Raw genomic sequence first — 16,641 nt, forward strand, 5'->3', positions numbered from 1 at the left:
AATTTTTTATTTTGCGGAGTAGAAAAAATAATTTTTAATTTTTAAAAAACATGCTATGTTTTGTTTTGTGTAGATGGTAGGCAGCATGGAGAATCATAATTACTCGTGCTAGAAGACAATACAGGAGGCAAAAGAAATGTGGTTACTCGTGCTGGGTGGCAGTCGAGGAGGCAAGAGAGTGTGGAAAATAAGAAAAAAATTCTATTATTATCTATTGTATCATGGTAGTATGTTAATATGTATTAAAGATTGTCTGAAGAATATTATTGTATTTTATTTCTTGTGATTCCATGTAATGAAGAAACAATTAAAACTGCAATTTTGTGTGCTATAGAACCAGTTGGGGATGTTTGTGTTTGGGAGGCATAATCAGATAACTCTGAGAAAAAAAGTGATAGCAGACTTGATGAAAAAATGATGTGAAAAACTGAGTTGTACGGATAGCTGATGAAGAACCTGAGTTCTATGGATGACAAATGTTCTAGAAGTTACAATCACAAAATATTCCCAGCTTGTTTATCATATACTGAAGTATGGTAGATGGCCAAAAAGAAATATATATTGCGAGCAAAGAAATGACACATACCTGAACTTTACTGTATGAGAAATATATACTGAGTTGTCTTGAAACTTTTATGCCACTGAAACATATATTGTTCATGAAAAACTTGTATCGAGAACCACATAAAACATTAGCACATAAAAAAAGGGGATTAAGGACAGTGTATACAGATAATGAGATTAAGATCCGTACCACAATATTCAGTACCAAAGACACGTGAAATGAAAAAAAAAATCAGTAGCAAAAGGAGAAAGGAAAAGGTTATACATTCGAACATAACAAAACAGTTATGCATTTAGAAAACAAATTCAACGGTTGGGTACACTAGTCTTGACAGCCAGCAGGCCAAGCACCACTACACTAATCCACCCCCCCCCCCCACACACACACACATTGTACCCCAAAACATCATCCGCATTCTTAGAACTGCAAAGAACTAGATGGTTGGAATCCAGGTCTTCGCTTTAGCTCCAGCTGTATATGTTCAAAAGAATAAAAAAATACTATTACAATAAAATAAATTTCAAAATAGAAAAGCAAACAAAAAATTTGAAAAAGTGAGCTGACCATTGCTTTATGATTGCTGACCATATCCTTCGCATGGCTATTGCAGTTGTGGTGGCTAAATACCATACTATTATGTATTGCACCCTGATATCTGGGATATTATTTGATGAAATTTTTTGTAACATGTCGACGTGTGGGTCCCACAACTCCAGAAACTTCATCACAAAAACTCCATCATCATACTTTGAAAAAAACTTCATATCATACTTCGGGACAGGTGCGTAGTGGATGACAAACTCATGAAAATTCCAATCTACACCAATGAAATCATCCCAGGCTCTCAAAAAATTTGGTATCTAGATGGATATGAAAATCAATAAAGAGAAGAAAATCATATGAGAATTAATAAAAGGGAGCACGAAACTTGCATGCAATTTTTTTTTAAAAAAAGACTCACAATAGTGCTTCTAACATTCTGTTGGTACAGTTCATCTTCACGGAAGAATGAGTCGAGGAAGATAAAGTAACCATCATGTTGAGCGACAATGAACAAGAACCAGTGGTCGTCATGTAGAATTGGGAAGAAAAGCTACATGCAGGATAGGAAAAAAGGAGATTGTTAAGAAAATTCCAAAAGGAAAATATCATATTCAAGAGAGATATACAGATGTGCTGCTTACGTAATCTGATGCTATGAACTTGAAACATCCATTTGCAAGTGTGAAGCATCTCCGACAAGTGTCATGTAAGAAAGTCTGGTTCCATTCATGGTTCATAAGATAATCCTGGCCAAAATGCCGCATAAAACAAAAAAAAACAGAATGAAAAAAGGAAAATAAGAATTATAGTAGAATTAAATAGAAAATATTGGGAATTACAAGGATATGCACTTACACCAACTGTGGAGAAGAAGAAATGACGGCGAGAATCTTTAGGGTGCTTATCCTTGAACATCTTCCGGCAAAACGCATTGATGACAAACTTATCAACAGATACTTTTTCAGAACACCTCAATGTTGCTAGCTGCTGATGACTAACACGAACATTGTCATAATTGATTACTTCAGTGCTGCAAAAGATAGAAAGAAAATTAGAGACAACACTATTCAAACAAGACAGAGATAGAAAGAAAATTAGAGACAATACTATTCATACAAGATAGAGAAAAAGAAATCAACAACATAAAGAATTTTGTGATGGAGTAACAATATAGTAACCTTGCATACTCTCGGTGAGACCCGTAAAAAAGGATGCATTCATAGGCTAGTAAGTCTTGAGGTGAAACAATGAATCTTGTATTGCACTTATTGGTTTGAAAGTTTCTGTAATAAGAATTGGGTTGTATTATACGTCGGGGGCGCCTTGGCTGCTTTCCTGCTGAAGAACTACCAAGATTGAATCCAATCATTTCACATTTTTTGAAACATGAGATTCCTGGATCATTGTTTATATCATCAACCTTTTTGGTAACTTTGCTGCAAGAAGCATTGTAGATATCGTCAACTTCTTTGGCCATTGTGCTGCAGGAAGCATTGAAATCCTTGAATCCAGTAATTTGAACTTCAGGGGTTGCAGGTGATTCTTGGGGGCTCTGCACAAGCAGAAAAATTTAAGAAAAATAAATAAATAGAAACAATAAATTTCAATGTAGGGTAGCATCTGGTACTTGGGGGATGGGGTTCCATACAAACATTTAATTTTTTATGAAAATCAAATGTCAACACATGAACATCTAAAAAATTGACATATTTAAAAGAGCTGAAAATCTATCAATTTTAGTTAAAAAAGGTTATACATCACTTGTGTAGAAAAAATAAACCCAAAAATCCACTAAGATAAGTTTTACCGCCAACAAAAATCCACTAAGATAAGTTTTACCGCCAACAAAAATCCACTAAGATAAGTTTTATCACCAACAAAACCTGCAACTACTATGTGTTGCATAGAGTGATAGAGAGAGACACACATAAGCATTGAGAAAAATGGATAACATTGTTACAAAAATAGTCAGCAGATCCTAGCTTGTACTACACAAATTCAGGTACACAACTTCAACTAAGGGCGAAATGTATATTCTAGGCAGAGCTAATATGAAAAAATCAACTAGTGAAACTATGAAAAATATGGGGGTTACGAGATCTGATATGACCACAACCATTTAGAAGTATAACAAGATATATTTTAAGTAGCATTAAAAGAAAAAGGAACAAACATACTAGTAATATGAGACGGCCTTGAATGTCAACAGCTGCCAGTGGAATTGCTTCGCGTGACGAGTCATAATTTGTGTCTGGTGTTCTATCAAAAACAGGGCTATCCTGATGATGATCAGCATTGATGCCGTCACCTGGTGGCTCATCGGCAATACTTGGGGTGTGTGCGGGCTTACAATGGCTTGTACTGTGGGTGGGAGCTGGAATTTCAGAGTTTGGCACAATGTGCTCCTGCATAACAAAAAATATAAAAAATTAGAAAGAATACGTAAACTTGAAAAAGAAAAGAGTGAAAAAAGGAAAAGGAAAAAAATCTAAACCTCATCATGATATGGCACACATGTGGGATCATCATAGATTGTATTCCCATCGCAAGGTAAGCCAGCAGCTCTATGTTTGCGTGGATCGTCAATGAAATTATTATTGTCATCAAATTCTTCAAGCAGACGGAAGGATGGAGCAGGAGCGTCCATCATACTGATAGTTTTTGAAGATCTAGAACCCGAGCTAACCTGTATGCAAAAAAGGAGGCGTGTCAAAAACAGAAATTTTTTAAAAAAAGATGCTAGAAAAATACAATTTAAAATAGCACGACTACTTACAGAAGGAGGATATAAGTTCCTTGCTTTGTGACTGGATATATCTGAACCTAGCATATGACTGAAGCTAGCGCTCATCTCTGGACAATCTAGTGTTGCTGGTGCATCAGTGTGATCACCTTGAGCTTCCTTATCATGTAATTCCCCAGGAGCGACAGGAGCCTGACCCCAGAAAGAGAAATTAGTACAGAAAACAAATTAGTTGCAAAAAAGGAATATACATTGGTGTTAATGCCTCTAATACATACATTTGGAACTGCATCTGAAAGTTGTTGCAGAACTTTTTGAAGGGCTTCATCTGGACTGTTGCTGAAAAAATTGAACCTATGATGCAATTCATCATCACAAACAGGCTGTGCTTCAATATTGGTGTCGGGTAGGGGCTGCTTCCCATGTTTGGCCAATCGATCCTTCAAACCCTTGTTTACAATCCGCTGGTCAAAAAAATAGAAAAAGACACAGAAGGTTAGGAAAAATCAACGCAGAATTACTTGTGAGGTGTGTATATTATGTGTGTAAAACTTTAAAAGTTGAGAATAAATATACCTTTAAAGCCTCAAGTCTCTGTTCGTTATGATCAGAAGACCCATCAGGCGGTAATGAAGACAACAGCTTTGAAGATGGTTGTTGCGAAGGAAAGTACCCACAGAAAATAACATCATCAGCATCAGCAAGAGAATTACCCTCCAAAATTTTGTCTGGTTGTGTGCGCGAACGTGAAGCCAAACGCTTTTTCCTCAAGATAGAATGCAGCAAAAAAAAAAGGCTGATGAAAACCAAAACTAAAGGCTGATCATTTTTCAGATCAAAAAAAGAAAAAAGGAATAGTACCTCTGGATTATCGACAAATGTAGGTTGATCTGGAGTTGCTGCATGTGGCGAAAATGATGTACGACGAGACCGTGTCCGTTCAGCAACACTAGAACCGCCACATTCATTGTTCGCACTTGCAGGAGATATGGATAATCTCCTCCTCTTTGATTTAGAACCAACACCTATCCACATAATCACAAACCCTGATATAGTTGAACTGTAATTTTTAATTAACACTAGTATATGAAAAAGTTATAATAACAATTTTTAGAAGTTTCAGGATTCTATACCAAAAAAATTCATCTTGATAGGCAAAAAAAAAGCTTAAAAAGTTATTATAAACTATAAGTCTATAATGGTAGAATATTATTTCTGTTGCTACTGTTACCCTAAACAAACTAAGGGACTACAAAAAAAACAACAATAGAAACATCGTTTACCTCGGGACGAGTCCAACTGATCTGGTGTGCAATAGAAACTCCCTGAAACTTTCACAGTTTTTGTGATGCTCTCTGGGGCAGAGCTACAGTCACCACTGCTTGGAGTGATAATGATAGTATTGCCGCTACAATCATCGTGTGCGGCTGAAGCCTCCCCATTACCTTCAACATCAACATGAGCGCGACCATCAGCGGGTAGGTCTTCTCCTGCAGGTAGATTGCCATCGATATTGCATCTAGTATCATTCTGATCGTTTGGAATGTCATCGTTGCTGGTGCTCGCTATCTTATCACGTTGAGCTCGCTGGTGAAAATAATTGATGACATCAATAATGATATTTTGAGCAGTTTGTGGAGCTGAATCAATGTTCCCTGCTGCATACTTCGTGTATAGTTCAGTGACATCATTCAGCGTCTGCAAGAAAAAAAAGGCTTCGTGTGTGAGCTAAAAAAATATAAGAACTGTTGAAAAACTAAAAAAATGTAAAAAATACCTCAGGAGACATATTCCCATGAATAGTTTCAACGAGTGTCTTCTTGAAAGTGGCACCATTAATAACACAAGTTGGAGATGGCGTTCTACCCCCAGTTTGTTTGTAATAACAAGTTGACTTGAAAGGTAATACCTGCACATAAATAATATTAAACTAAAACACCATCTCTGTACTAATCTATAAACTGAACATAAAATTTTGTTTGTAATAACAAGTTGACTTTAAAAGGTAATACTAGCACATAAATAATACTAAACTAAGACACCATCTCCTTATGAATCTATTAACTGAACAGAAAAATCTATAACTGAACAGAAAATAACACCAACTCTGTACGAATCTATAAACTAAAGAGAAAATAACACCAAATCTGTGCTAGTATATAAACTGAAGAGAAAATAATAGCGTAATTAAAACAAAAAATAACATAGCTTTGATCATACATTGCATTTTCCATATGTGTCCTTGTACGCAATCAAACTTGGACATATCTTTGATCATGTCCCCCTTCCAAACAGAAATACGAGGGAGTGTTGGTGGTACTTGTTGCTGGCCAGTATTGAGAAAATCAAGATACACAACCTGCACATATAAAAACAGAAAAAATTTACACAATGATAAAGAATTTATACAAGAACAATGAAGATGGCATGACACATTGAACTTACACAAAGGTCCACTCTTTGGCTTTCTTAACATCAACCAGTGGTTTGAGGTACTCGGTGCTAGGGCGAACATTTGAGTTCGGGCATAGGAAGGCAACTAGTGCAACTACAAGAAAATTGCGGACAAGGTCGTCATCGGAAATACCATCTTTCAGAATATTTTGACCGCAAACCTTCAAGGATGGCAGACTGGACATGTTCATTGACCTTAAGAAAGCAAGCTTTCCATGTTCTGCACGTGCTTTTGAGATTGTCTTCCCCCCAAGCGGGATGCCAAGCACATCATGGACAGTTTGTGGGGTTATGGGGATGGACTTATTCTTCAATACAATGTCCCAGTTGCTTTCACGGACATGATCAGCCACCCAACGAGCAAATGCGAGGGGTACTGCACACTTATCAAATAGAAGCAAAGATCCAAAACCATAAGACTCAATGACATCGCGCTTGTGTTTGTTCAGAGAGCCAAGAACCTCTGAAAAATAGGATATATTTTGCTTTGTGACAGCCTTCAAAGCAACACCACGACTATTACCATTGCTTGTATTTCGAGCAGCATGAGAAACTTTGGAGCTGCTACCAACACAACCAGATGCTTCAGAAATAAAGTGCCTGAATGAAGTGCACACCTAATGCAGGAGAGAGAGAGAGAGAGAGAGAGAGAGAAATTACAATATAGAACAAGGAACCAAAACTGATATCATGAAAGAGAGGGCATTTTTGAATCTAAAAAAAAGATAACTTACTGATTTCTTTAGCATATTAAAAAGTGCATCATCATCAAGTGAACTCAAATGGACAAAACCAGAACTATGACTGTGTGCATTGTCATTTGGAGCTCCCTCATAATTTTCATCATCAGTATCTCTCTCAGATGAGTCTAAATACTCATGATCATCTTGGACATCATCATAGAAATTACCACGTGCAGGTTGACTCATCTAGCAAAAGAAGCAGCAAGAAAAGGTAGTACAAACATACACCAATCTATATTAGTTTGGGGACACAAACGTCAACATACTGCGATTCAAACCATTATGATGCAGAATGCATGCATAGTCATAAAAAAATAATTTGCTACAACAGACATGATATTGAAAAATAATTTGCTTGAATGTCAGAACATAAATATGACACATCCTGGAATAGTATAAATTTAGTTCTTCTAACTGACTAATTCTATGCACCTAACTGTGTGAAATTATGATTAAGCTCTAGGTGATCGACAAATACACATACACAAAACTAGGGAGGGAGGGAGAGTTCAGTAATCTAGCAAAAAAATAGCACTACTCCCTAACCAGTCAAAAACTGCTACAAGTTTTAATTTTTTAATCATATACAAATGCGTCTTGGCAAATCAAATCAAATATAAAGATATTATCTTCAAGAATCAACAGTTCAACACCCCTTAGAACAAACATATTAACTCTAGGATGATCACGCTAGTTCATGATATGCTCATACACCAGCAACACTAGGTCATAGTGCACAAAATAAAAAACTTATTCAATCATGGCTTACATGTACAAGAAAAGGAATATAAACAGTTCTACAAAAGTATTACATTACCGTTGTAAAGCAAATCAAAATATTATTGTCTCAGATATGGAGCTTTCAAAGCTGAAAAAGAAGCAAAAGAAGAACTTTCCCCCTGATCAAAACAAAAAGAGTCATACAGTTAGCATGTATAACAGTAAAAAAAGAACAGACAAGAATGGTAACCCACTAAAAAAATTGACAAATGGTTTAATATGATAAGGCAAAAAACAAGGTCTACTAAAACACTAGACGATGGTAACCCACCAAACCAATGGGCTGAAATAAAAATAACCCAACTTTAGTAACCCCCTACTGGATATCAATCACAACCTACCTAAAAACAATCGCGTTTATTAGTACCAATAAAAATGTGTACACAGACAGAAACATATAATAGACAATAAAAATCATGTGTGATTACAAAAGTCAGAACCACCAAGCAAACCGTATCAAAGTGAGTGGGTTGGAGGAAAATGGTGAGCCAACACAGATAGAACCTGACATCAACAATAAAATGAGCCATAATATTTTATTCTTTTAGTACCTATAAGCACCTAGATTACCATTTATCTATGACTTATTGACTTCAAATACTATGAGTTCATGATCTGTAGCCTGTATTCCATACGAACAACCAAAAGATGGGAAAAGGTAGTTTTTCGGTGCTTGAAATGTATCTGACTTTTGCAAAAAATGGAGCAAGCAAAAATGAACCAAAAACCGTGACACCTATATATATAGTAGATCCGCACACAACAGCCAACTTAAAAATTGTAATTGTGTGCCAAAACAAAGGGATCGACCACACCTGGTCTCACCACCAAAAAGTAAACAATCCCAACCCCCTCCCTTACACACGTTCACAAAACAACATCCCCTACCAAGCATGCTGGTGTCTCAATCCGTGGCTAACATTTCCTGCATCTTGCCTGTCTAACGCCAGCTCCAGACACCCCCATCCGCGGGGGACCCGCGGCAGCATGCTCGCCTGAGCTCTCACTGCCCGACACACCAGGCTCCGGGTCGGTGCTTGCCCTCAGTGCGTGCAGCCACAATCCCTTCCCCCAATCCCGAAACAGAAACATGAAAATCCATCTCAAAGAGGTGGTCGTGTGAAGAAATCTAGACAAGCATGTGCTGATCCCCTCACCCCAGCCCTCTCACGCACACTGCGTCCCTTGTGCCCCTCCAAATCCCTCCCCCTCCATCCATGAAATGGAGTATAAATCAAACACACGCACAAATCATGGGGGATCTAGGTGGAAACCCTAACAAAATCGCAGAGAGCACGCTCGCGGATGAGAAACTTACAGTCGAGGACGCCGCTGCCTCCTCCTCGCACTAGTTGCTGTCGCCGATGGGGGCTCCGGCGATCTGGGCACAGAATCACGCAGGGGCCCGCCCAGGAACCATGGCCGCCCCTTGGCTTCCTTCTATCAGACGCAAGAATGGGTGGGGGTCTGAGCCTCTGACTGAGAAGTCGAAAGGGTAGGGTGGGTGGGGGAAATGATGAGAACGTTGCAGCCCGGATAATTAATGCGGCATCCTTCACGGGTCTCACCTAGCACAAATTTGAACCCGCTAACAAAGTAACAGACACGAGGTAGCCTTTGGTGCGGGCCCGGAAACAAAATAACACAAGATCCAGGATCAACGTCCGCTTCATATCGTACGAGCCGCGTCGTCGATTGACGAATAACAAAATTTCAATCGGCTGACGCCGAGTAAATCTAATGCAAAAATCGCTAGTTTCTCTGAAGCCTGGCTCTAGCGATGCAACCGTTCACGCTCAAGGCGCGTGAACAGACAGCAAAAATGGCAGTGCCTTCGTGAAATCTTGCAACCAAACAAGAACTCTTTGTGGCCTAGCTAGTACACCGGCCCAATTATGGCAGAACCACTCAAATTAAACTGGTTTAAATGTGCTAACTATCATTTTAATAGTTAATCAAGTTACCACACATTTAAAACGGTATAATTTGGCAGTTTGTCATGTCAAACCCGATTCAACCATGGCAATCATGGATTGAAAAACACTGAAAGTCTCGTGCGAGGACGAGCATAGATGATACAAGCATACAAAGATTTTCAAAGTTAATTTACAAAACAAAGTTTTAGAAATTAAATTTAAAACAAAAAACAGAGTTCAACATGCAATGGAAGTTAAATAGAAGTTCAATTTAAAAACAGCGATAACTATGAAGATGTGAGGATGTCACATCGAGCCCACCGATGTGAATCCTGGTTAGCTCCAATCAGCAACAACTACACGTGAAACATAGTAACAACAAACCCTGAGTATACTAATACTCAGCAAGACTTACTCGACTATGGTATATATTTGGTGTTGAACATAAGTTGATTCGAGTTTGGATTTGGGAGAAAATTAGGATAATAGCTGAACCAAGATTAAAATGTACCTAAGTAGACATGATTAAAGCAATTGAAAAGGCTTAGGCTATGATGGGTCAGTTGGATCCATGCCACTCCAATTTCTTGAAATTGGATCTCATGTTGAAAATCACGCCATTGAGTGGCATGATTTTGAACGTGACACCCAATTTCACGGAGTTGTGGTGGCATGAATCGAATTTTCCCTATGATTAACGACTAATGTGCATGTTTAACATGTTACACCAACCAACCAAACACCGACCTGTTGCATGGGCCGGGCCTGGCTTCCTAGTGCGAGCCTGATTCACTAGGTAAAAGAACCAATCAGACCCTATATGAACAACTAATTAATTTATCCTAACTGCCACGCAATTAAGGACAAAGACAGCATAACATTGTGAAAACGATGGATTTACTCCCAAAATCCCAATGATGCCTAGTTTTGGAAACCCGAAGAGGCCTAAATTAATGTTATGGATGTGAAGGATGCAAGAAAAATTAGTTCAAACAATTTGCGTGTGAAGCTCTTGTGGACAAAAAGTGTGGTCAATATGATCGTCGGGTTGTGAAAAGGCACGAGGGATGACGACGTCACTGCTGGTGCTGGCCGGCGCGGCGATAAATGATCTCTCAGTTTGGTGCCCGTAGTAGGTTGGGCCCATCCCGGAGCTAGCAGTGTGTCAGGGCAATCAAATCCAAAACACTACTTACTATGTTATACTATTTATAGAAATTATATCTCCAATAGATGATTTCTTCAAAATAAATTGTTATCAAATCATATTTCTTCTCTCTCTTTTTTCCCTCCAATCACATCTTCTTTTGTCTTGGTTTTCGCGTAGATATAGTTTTTTACATGAGACTCAATTTTTTCATGTTTTTTCTTCTCTCCTCATTAACTCATCTGGCAACTCAATTTTTTAACTTATATGGCACCATATTTAATGTTATGGAAATCAACTGAGTTGGAGGATTATGACTGTCTAGTGCAGCTAAAGATTCTAAAGGTGAAATCATTTCTCGCGTAGGTAGGGGTCCGGCCAAGGGTGGCATGCATGCAGGGGAGGTACTTTATTATTTCCTAGTTGATTAATGGTTCTGATGATGGGGCCGGCATCCAACTTGCATTGTACCCCACCTAGCCTGTTGGCCTTGCTGCCTGCCTGCGTGCCATTTGAATGTGCATGGGGTAGCGGAGCACCATCTACCCCAATCTCGCAATTTCTACTGATGATAAGGTGTGTTGTTAATTGATTAGTTGGGTAATAAAGGTGGAAACTTCACCTGTGATCAAGCAGAAAATACTGCAGCGTCAGTCTTGAGTACATATCCGCTAAGTCTGTGCTTTTAGAGGTAGAGCTATGTGCCTGTATTTATAGGGGTAGGTGTGCGTGCGTATTTGTGGACATCCGTATCCCTACAATATTGCGCAAAAGTAGATGCTGCATCGTCAAAGAAAAAAAAATAGTAACACGAGTAGCAACTTGAAGAGATGATAGCGGGAAAAAAAACATGTCGGGCAGACAGTCGGTTTTACTAACAGGCAGGGCATGGCTATGGACGCGCAGATCAATTCTACAATGATAAATAGATCCAAGTTATTAAAAGGAGATGAATACATGTAGCAGTACATTATTACCAACTCATGCTCTTTTTCATCAAAAAAGAATGAATACAAATAAATAAATAAAATAATAAAAACCCGAGCTCCTGCGGACTGCGGTCTTGCTGCGGCTAACTTGCGCCTACCATCATGGGCTGGATGGATTCCGCAGCTGGTGCTCTGGCCCACGGACTTGTTGGGCCGAAAGCTCCAACTGGGCCAAGGCAGACTACACACTCGTTCACTCGCTGGCCCACGCTGTGCCTCCTAAACAGAACAGAAGCGGCATGCCCCACATACTGATCGATCATCCCTCGTCTCGTCGTAGACAGTGGCGGAGGACGAATTAAATCTGAGGTATGGCGGGCAACAGATTTGAGCACGTATTATCCATTAGAATATACGAAAATAAGGTAGGTAGATAAATATGTAGTGTATTTATCAAAAAACAAGGTAGAGGACAAGTGGCGCCCTACCTACCAATCTACCAACCTACCGACTTCACTTTTATAGGGTGAGCTTTGAAGCCTACACCTTCAATTCTTCCTAGTTCAAATATTTGCACTACATTTTCAAAATAAAATTTCACTTTTAAAAGATAGTATAAATATTTGAACTAAAAAGGATTGAAAAATACATCTAACAGTTATCAATTTACACCCCCATCCATAAACGCGCTTTAGGACAGCACTAACTCCCCCCAAAATAAAAGTCGGACGCTTTGCGAGCTCGCACTACGTACACGTCTAGCATTGCATTCTGAAGGGGCCTCCAGCTACATGCATGCATACATTACATGCATACGTCCACCGATCAGTAGGCATGCAGTCACTGAGGAGGAAATGAAAGATGAAACTTTTGTTGTGATCCCGGAACGTATGTTGGCAATTACTGCGTTCGGCAGGTTGGAGCTGGAGGCTGGAACTGGAATGGTGTGAGAGAAAAATACTGTTGGGCTGGAGCTGGTAGCTGGAGTGGTGTGAAAGAAAAACACTGTAGTGCTGGAGGGGAGATGACCAGCCGAACGCAGTGATCGACACTTGGACGAGATTCTTTGCTTTTGATGTCGGAGGTGACTCTCCGCACCTGCAAAAAAGGTGGAAGCCCGTCGTGCCCGGCAGAGGAAGATGGATGGATGGGCTAGGAAACCGCGTCATCTGGGACACCCGGCGCGGTGCCGGTGTGTACGTACGTGTTGTGCTCGGCTACCGGACACGGACACGGACACGGGACGCGCCACGCGCGCAGGTCACCCCATCCGCTCGGGACGACCCGCGTCGTTCCCGCGGTGCAGCTAGCCTTCCTCGTCGTCCCCCTCCCTCTCTACCAACACCTTGTTTAGTTATAGGGTGTAAAATTTTTGAAAGAGATTTTTTTTATATTTAAAATATTAAATATAAACTAATTATAAAATTAATTACAAAACTCATCTTAAATCGCGAGACGAATCCAATGAGCCTAATTAATCTGTTATTAGAGGTTGTTTACTATAGCGATTTAGCATCTAATTACGGTCTAATTAGATTCATTAGATCCGTCTCGCGATTTACAGTCAAACTGTGCAATGTGTTTTTTATTTCGTCTAGATTTAAATCTCTATGCAGGTGTCGGAAAAAAATTTAGAATTTTAAATTATACAACTAAAAAAGGCCAACTCGTACGCACGGCAGCGACAGCCGACGTCGGACAGGGACCAGATTGGGAGTGCCGAGTGGACCACTAGCCACCGAGGTCCTCATCAGTCTAGTAGCAGTAGTCGGTTGCCGGTAGGTGGCCGTTCCCAAAAACACCTCCCTCCCCTCACCAGTGACCACGGGGCCATTTCACTTCACCCCCTACCTGCTGCTCTCCCTCCTCTGGCAGCCAGCCAGCAATCACCCGCCATTCCAATTCCACCAGCCCCCGCCGCACCTCCAGGACCCAGCAGCCCACCAGTCCACCACCACCAAAGGAAGCCGAGCTTTCCGTCCCCTCAAGCAGAGGCTGTAAAGGGGGGCAGCTCCCTCGTGGCCTGTCGCCGCCCGCCTCACTCCACTCCTCCCCTCCCCTCGCCGGCCTGGATCTGCCGCGGGGTTCTCATCTCTCCTGCCCTGAGCAGAAGCCGCCGCCGCTGCCGCAGATGCTGCCCACCAACCGCGGCAGGCCGCAGCAGAGGCCGCCGCCCAGATCTTGGTCCTTCTCAGGTCAGGCCCCGCACTTGCTTTCCTCCGTAGTCCTTACTACAATTGAGCTTGATGGCTCCTCCTCCCTGCCTGCGCTGCAGAGATGGTGGACTTCTCCGACCCCAAGCGCAGGCCGCGCCACCTCAGCAAGCTCGTCATGGCCGCGCTCCTCACCGCCATGTGCGTCCTCATGCTCACCCAGCCGCCATGCCACAGGAGGCCCGCCCCCAGCGTGGTAATTAATCTCCACACCTCTTCCTCCTCCTCCTGCCACCTCGTTCACCACTGTGCTGTGTGCTTGGATCCGGCTGAAAATTGGGGGACAAGGTCAGCGGTGGACGACTGTTGTGTTGTGGGCACCACAACTTCTCAACATCTTGTACTACAGAAGCAGTAAATATGCCCCAAAAATTGATGTTACCAAGACCATTCACTGATCCTCAACATAAGCCGAGTGTTTTAGCAACTGTGTTTATCTTGTCACTGACAATTCAAGTGTTCAACTCCAAGTCAACTGACAATTCATGTGCTCAGTTCTCCATCCATCAACCTGGGGTCACACACGTGCTGGTGACAGGTGGCGCCGGATACATTGGTTCGCACGCCGCTCTTCGGCTCCTCAAGGACTCCTTCAGAGTCACCATAGTGGTATATAGCTCAAATCCAGCACCATTAGTAATGTGTCCAGATTTATAGGACGCTTACGATACAAACTTCTGGCATCTCACTCCAGGATAATCTTTCAAGAGGAAATATTGGTGCAATCAAGGTTCTTCAGAACCTGTTCCCAGAGCCTGGCCGGTTGCAGTTCATACAAGCTGATTTAGGAGATCCAAAAGCAGTATCCTAATATGTTATTATCTTGTGATTAATAATGGGATATATTTCTCTGCATTCGAAATGTGCCCAATATGAAGGTAGGCCGTTTTCAAGGTTTGATCCCTTAACATAAATCTCAGGTTAACAGAATATTTGCAGAGAATGCATTTGATGCTGTCATGCACTTTGCTGCTGTCGCTTATGTTGGAGAGAGCACACTTGAACCTCTGAGGTACTAGAGGGTTACTTGTCAGTCTCTTACTCTCCGTCAACTTTCCTACCAGCACATGGTACTGAAACACTTTTAACAGGTACTATCATAACATCACTGCAAACACTTTAGTGGTGCTGGAAGCTATGGCAACACACAATGTGAAAACTCTGATATACTCTAGCACATGTGCTACTTATGGAGAACCTGAGAAGATGCCTATCACTGAAGAAACTCCTCAGGTCAGCTGTTGCTTCTGCAATTTTTAGTTCTTTGCAAAATAAGTTGCAGGTTTTTTTTTTCCAAGATGGCATAAACAGAAAGCAGACAAATTTACCAAGTTTCACTCTCAAGCTCTGAGCTAAATTATTTTGTGCAGTTTCCGATCAACCCATATGGTAAGGCCAAGAAGATGGCAGAGGATATCATTTTGGATTTCTCAAAGTCCAAGAAAGCTGATATGGCTGTCATGATTCTAAGGTTGGCACCGTTAAGTATCGTTTTCAAGACACCATCTGATTGCTGGGTTACTAACGAGTGACCTTACACTACTAGATACTTCAATGTCATTGGCTCTGACCCGGAAGGAAGGCTGGGTGAGGCTCCTAGACCTGAATTGCGCGAGCATGGTCGCATATCAGGTGCATGCTTCGACGCAGCACTTGGTATAATCCCAGGTTTGAAGGTGCGACTAACCATTGCTGTTTGTTGTGCAATTCTTCTGTCAGAAAGAAGTATCTTTTGGCTTCTTTTTTTTTGACATATTTTGTGTTCACTAGCTTTTAGTAAATCAAAAATTAATATCACTTGCCACTGCAGGTTAAGGGTACCGACTACGAAACTCCTGATGGCACTTGTGTAAGGGATTACATTGATGTCACTGACCTGGTCGACGCCCATGTTAAGGCACTCAACAAGGCAGAAAGAGGCAGAGTTGGCATATACAATGTTGGCACAGGAAAAGGTCATCTATCCTCAGATCACCAATACCCCCTTTCTGATGAAAAACAAAGAAACTGAACACCACATTGGCATATTCTCTGTCACAGTTTAAGACATTAGCTGAGCTAACACATTGATCCGGTTTGATTGGTCAGGTCGGTCAGTAAAGGAGTTTGTTGAAGCCTGCAAGAAGGCGACAGGAGTCGATATCAAGGTTGACTACTTCCCCCGCAGACCAGGTGACTACGCCGAGGTGTACAGCGACCCCGCTAAGATCAATCGGGAGCTGAACTGGACGGCGCAGCACACCGACCTCCACGAGAGCCTCAGGGTGGCGTGGACATGGCAGAAGGCGCACCGAAGTGGGTACGAGCCACCCCAGGCCATGATTTTGTGAAGATGATGGTTGCCTCGTAGCAAGCAACCGTCTGGCCGAAGCTTAGGTGAACATAAAATTATTAGAGACTTCTCCTTGAGGGCTCATAGTCGGTCACTCACATATGGTGAATTATATATACATAGTGCTCATGGTCATTTGTTCGATTCTTGAGGGTTCATATTTATTGAAGGCCTTGGCTGATCATTGTAATAGCATTATACATATTCATTGTATGTTATATAATATAATAAATAATAAAATTCCAATAAGCTCGTTTTTGAGATGAACTCGCTGTA

At 41.1% G+C, this 16,641-nt stretch overlaps 2 protein-coding genes across 2 annotated transcripts; one reads left to right on the forward strand and one right to left on the reverse strand.

The window, feature by feature from the left end:
• Positions 1 to 982: 982 nt before the first annotated feature.
• Positions 983 to 7,501, reverse strand: LOC120659148. The gene is made up of 17 exons (XM_039937196.1): positions 7,040 to 7,501; positions 6,297 to 6,922; positions 6,153 to 6,210; positions 5,629 to 5,760; positions 5,135 to 5,549; positions 4,713 to 4,876; positions 4,428 to 4,628; positions 4,130 to 4,315; positions 3,885 to 4,043; positions 3,603 to 3,794; positions 3,286 to 3,513; positions 2,287 to 2,660; positions 1,964 to 2,138; positions 1,750 to 1,854; positions 1,527 to 1,658; positions 1,198 to 1,425; positions 983 to 1,036 (listed from the first exon to the last, which is right to left on the reverse strand). Exons 1-17 carry the CDS (start codon positions 7,232 to 7,234, stop codon positions 983 to 985), a joined length of 3,624 nt encoding a protein of 1,207 aa, XP_039793130.1. The 5' UTR covers positions 7,235 to 7,501.
• A 6,096-nt stretch (positions 7,502 to 13,597) lies between these two features.
• Positions 13,598 to 16,626, forward strand: LOC120659304 (probable UDP-arabinose 4-epimerase 1). The gene is made up of 10 exons (XM_039937384.1): positions 13,598 to 14,015; positions 14,096 to 14,229; positions 14,529 to 14,642; positions 14,728 to 14,835; positions 14,954 to 15,045; positions 15,125 to 15,266; positions 15,404 to 15,504; positions 15,580 to 15,709; positions 15,844 to 15,988; positions 16,122 to 16,626. Exons 1-10 carry the CDS (start codon positions 13,952 to 13,954, stop codon positions 16,361 to 16,363), a joined length of 1,272 nt encoding a protein of 423 aa, XP_039793318.1. The 5' UTR covers positions 13,598 to 13,951; the 3' UTR covers positions 16,364 to 16,626.
• The last annotated feature ends 15 nt before the right edge of the window (positions 16,627 to 16,641 follow it).

This window comes from Panicum virgatum, chromosome 2N (genome assembly GCF_016808335.1).
Source record: "Panicum virgatum strain AP13 chromosome 2N, P.virgatum_v5, whole genome shotgun sequence".
Classification (NCBI taxonomy): domain Eukaryota; kingdom Viridiplantae; phylum Streptophyta; class Magnoliopsida; order Poales; family Poaceae; genus Panicum; species Panicum virgatum.

Excerpts from the sequence above, each read along its gene's own strand:
- LOC120659304 (XM_039937384.1), top strand. The coding sequence starts at position 13,952 with ATGCTGCCCACCAACCGCGGCAGGCCGCAGCAGAGGCCGCCGCCCAGA. Across the intron at positions 15,046-15,124 it reads AGCACACTTGAACCTCTGAG|GTACTATCATAACATCACTG; the intron begins GTACTAGAGGGT and ends CACTTTTAACAG. Across the intron at positions 15,989-16,121 it reads CAATGTTGGCACAGGAAAAG|GTCGGTCAGTAAAGGAGTTT; the intron begins GTCATCTATCCT and ends TTGATTGGTCAG.
- LOC120659148 (XM_039937196.1), bottom strand. The coding sequence starts at position 7,234 with ATGAGTCAACCTGCACGTGGTAATTTCTATGATGATGTCCAAGATGAT. Across the intron at positions 4,629-4,712 it reads CATTTGTCGATAATCCAGAG|TCTATCTTGAGGAAAAAGCG; the intron begins GTACTATTCCTT and ends TTTTTGCTGCAT. Across the intron at positions 1,855-1,963 it reads TCTTCTTCTCCACAGTTGGT|GATTATCTTATGAACCATGA; the intron begins GTAAGTGCATAT and ends CATTTTGGCCAG.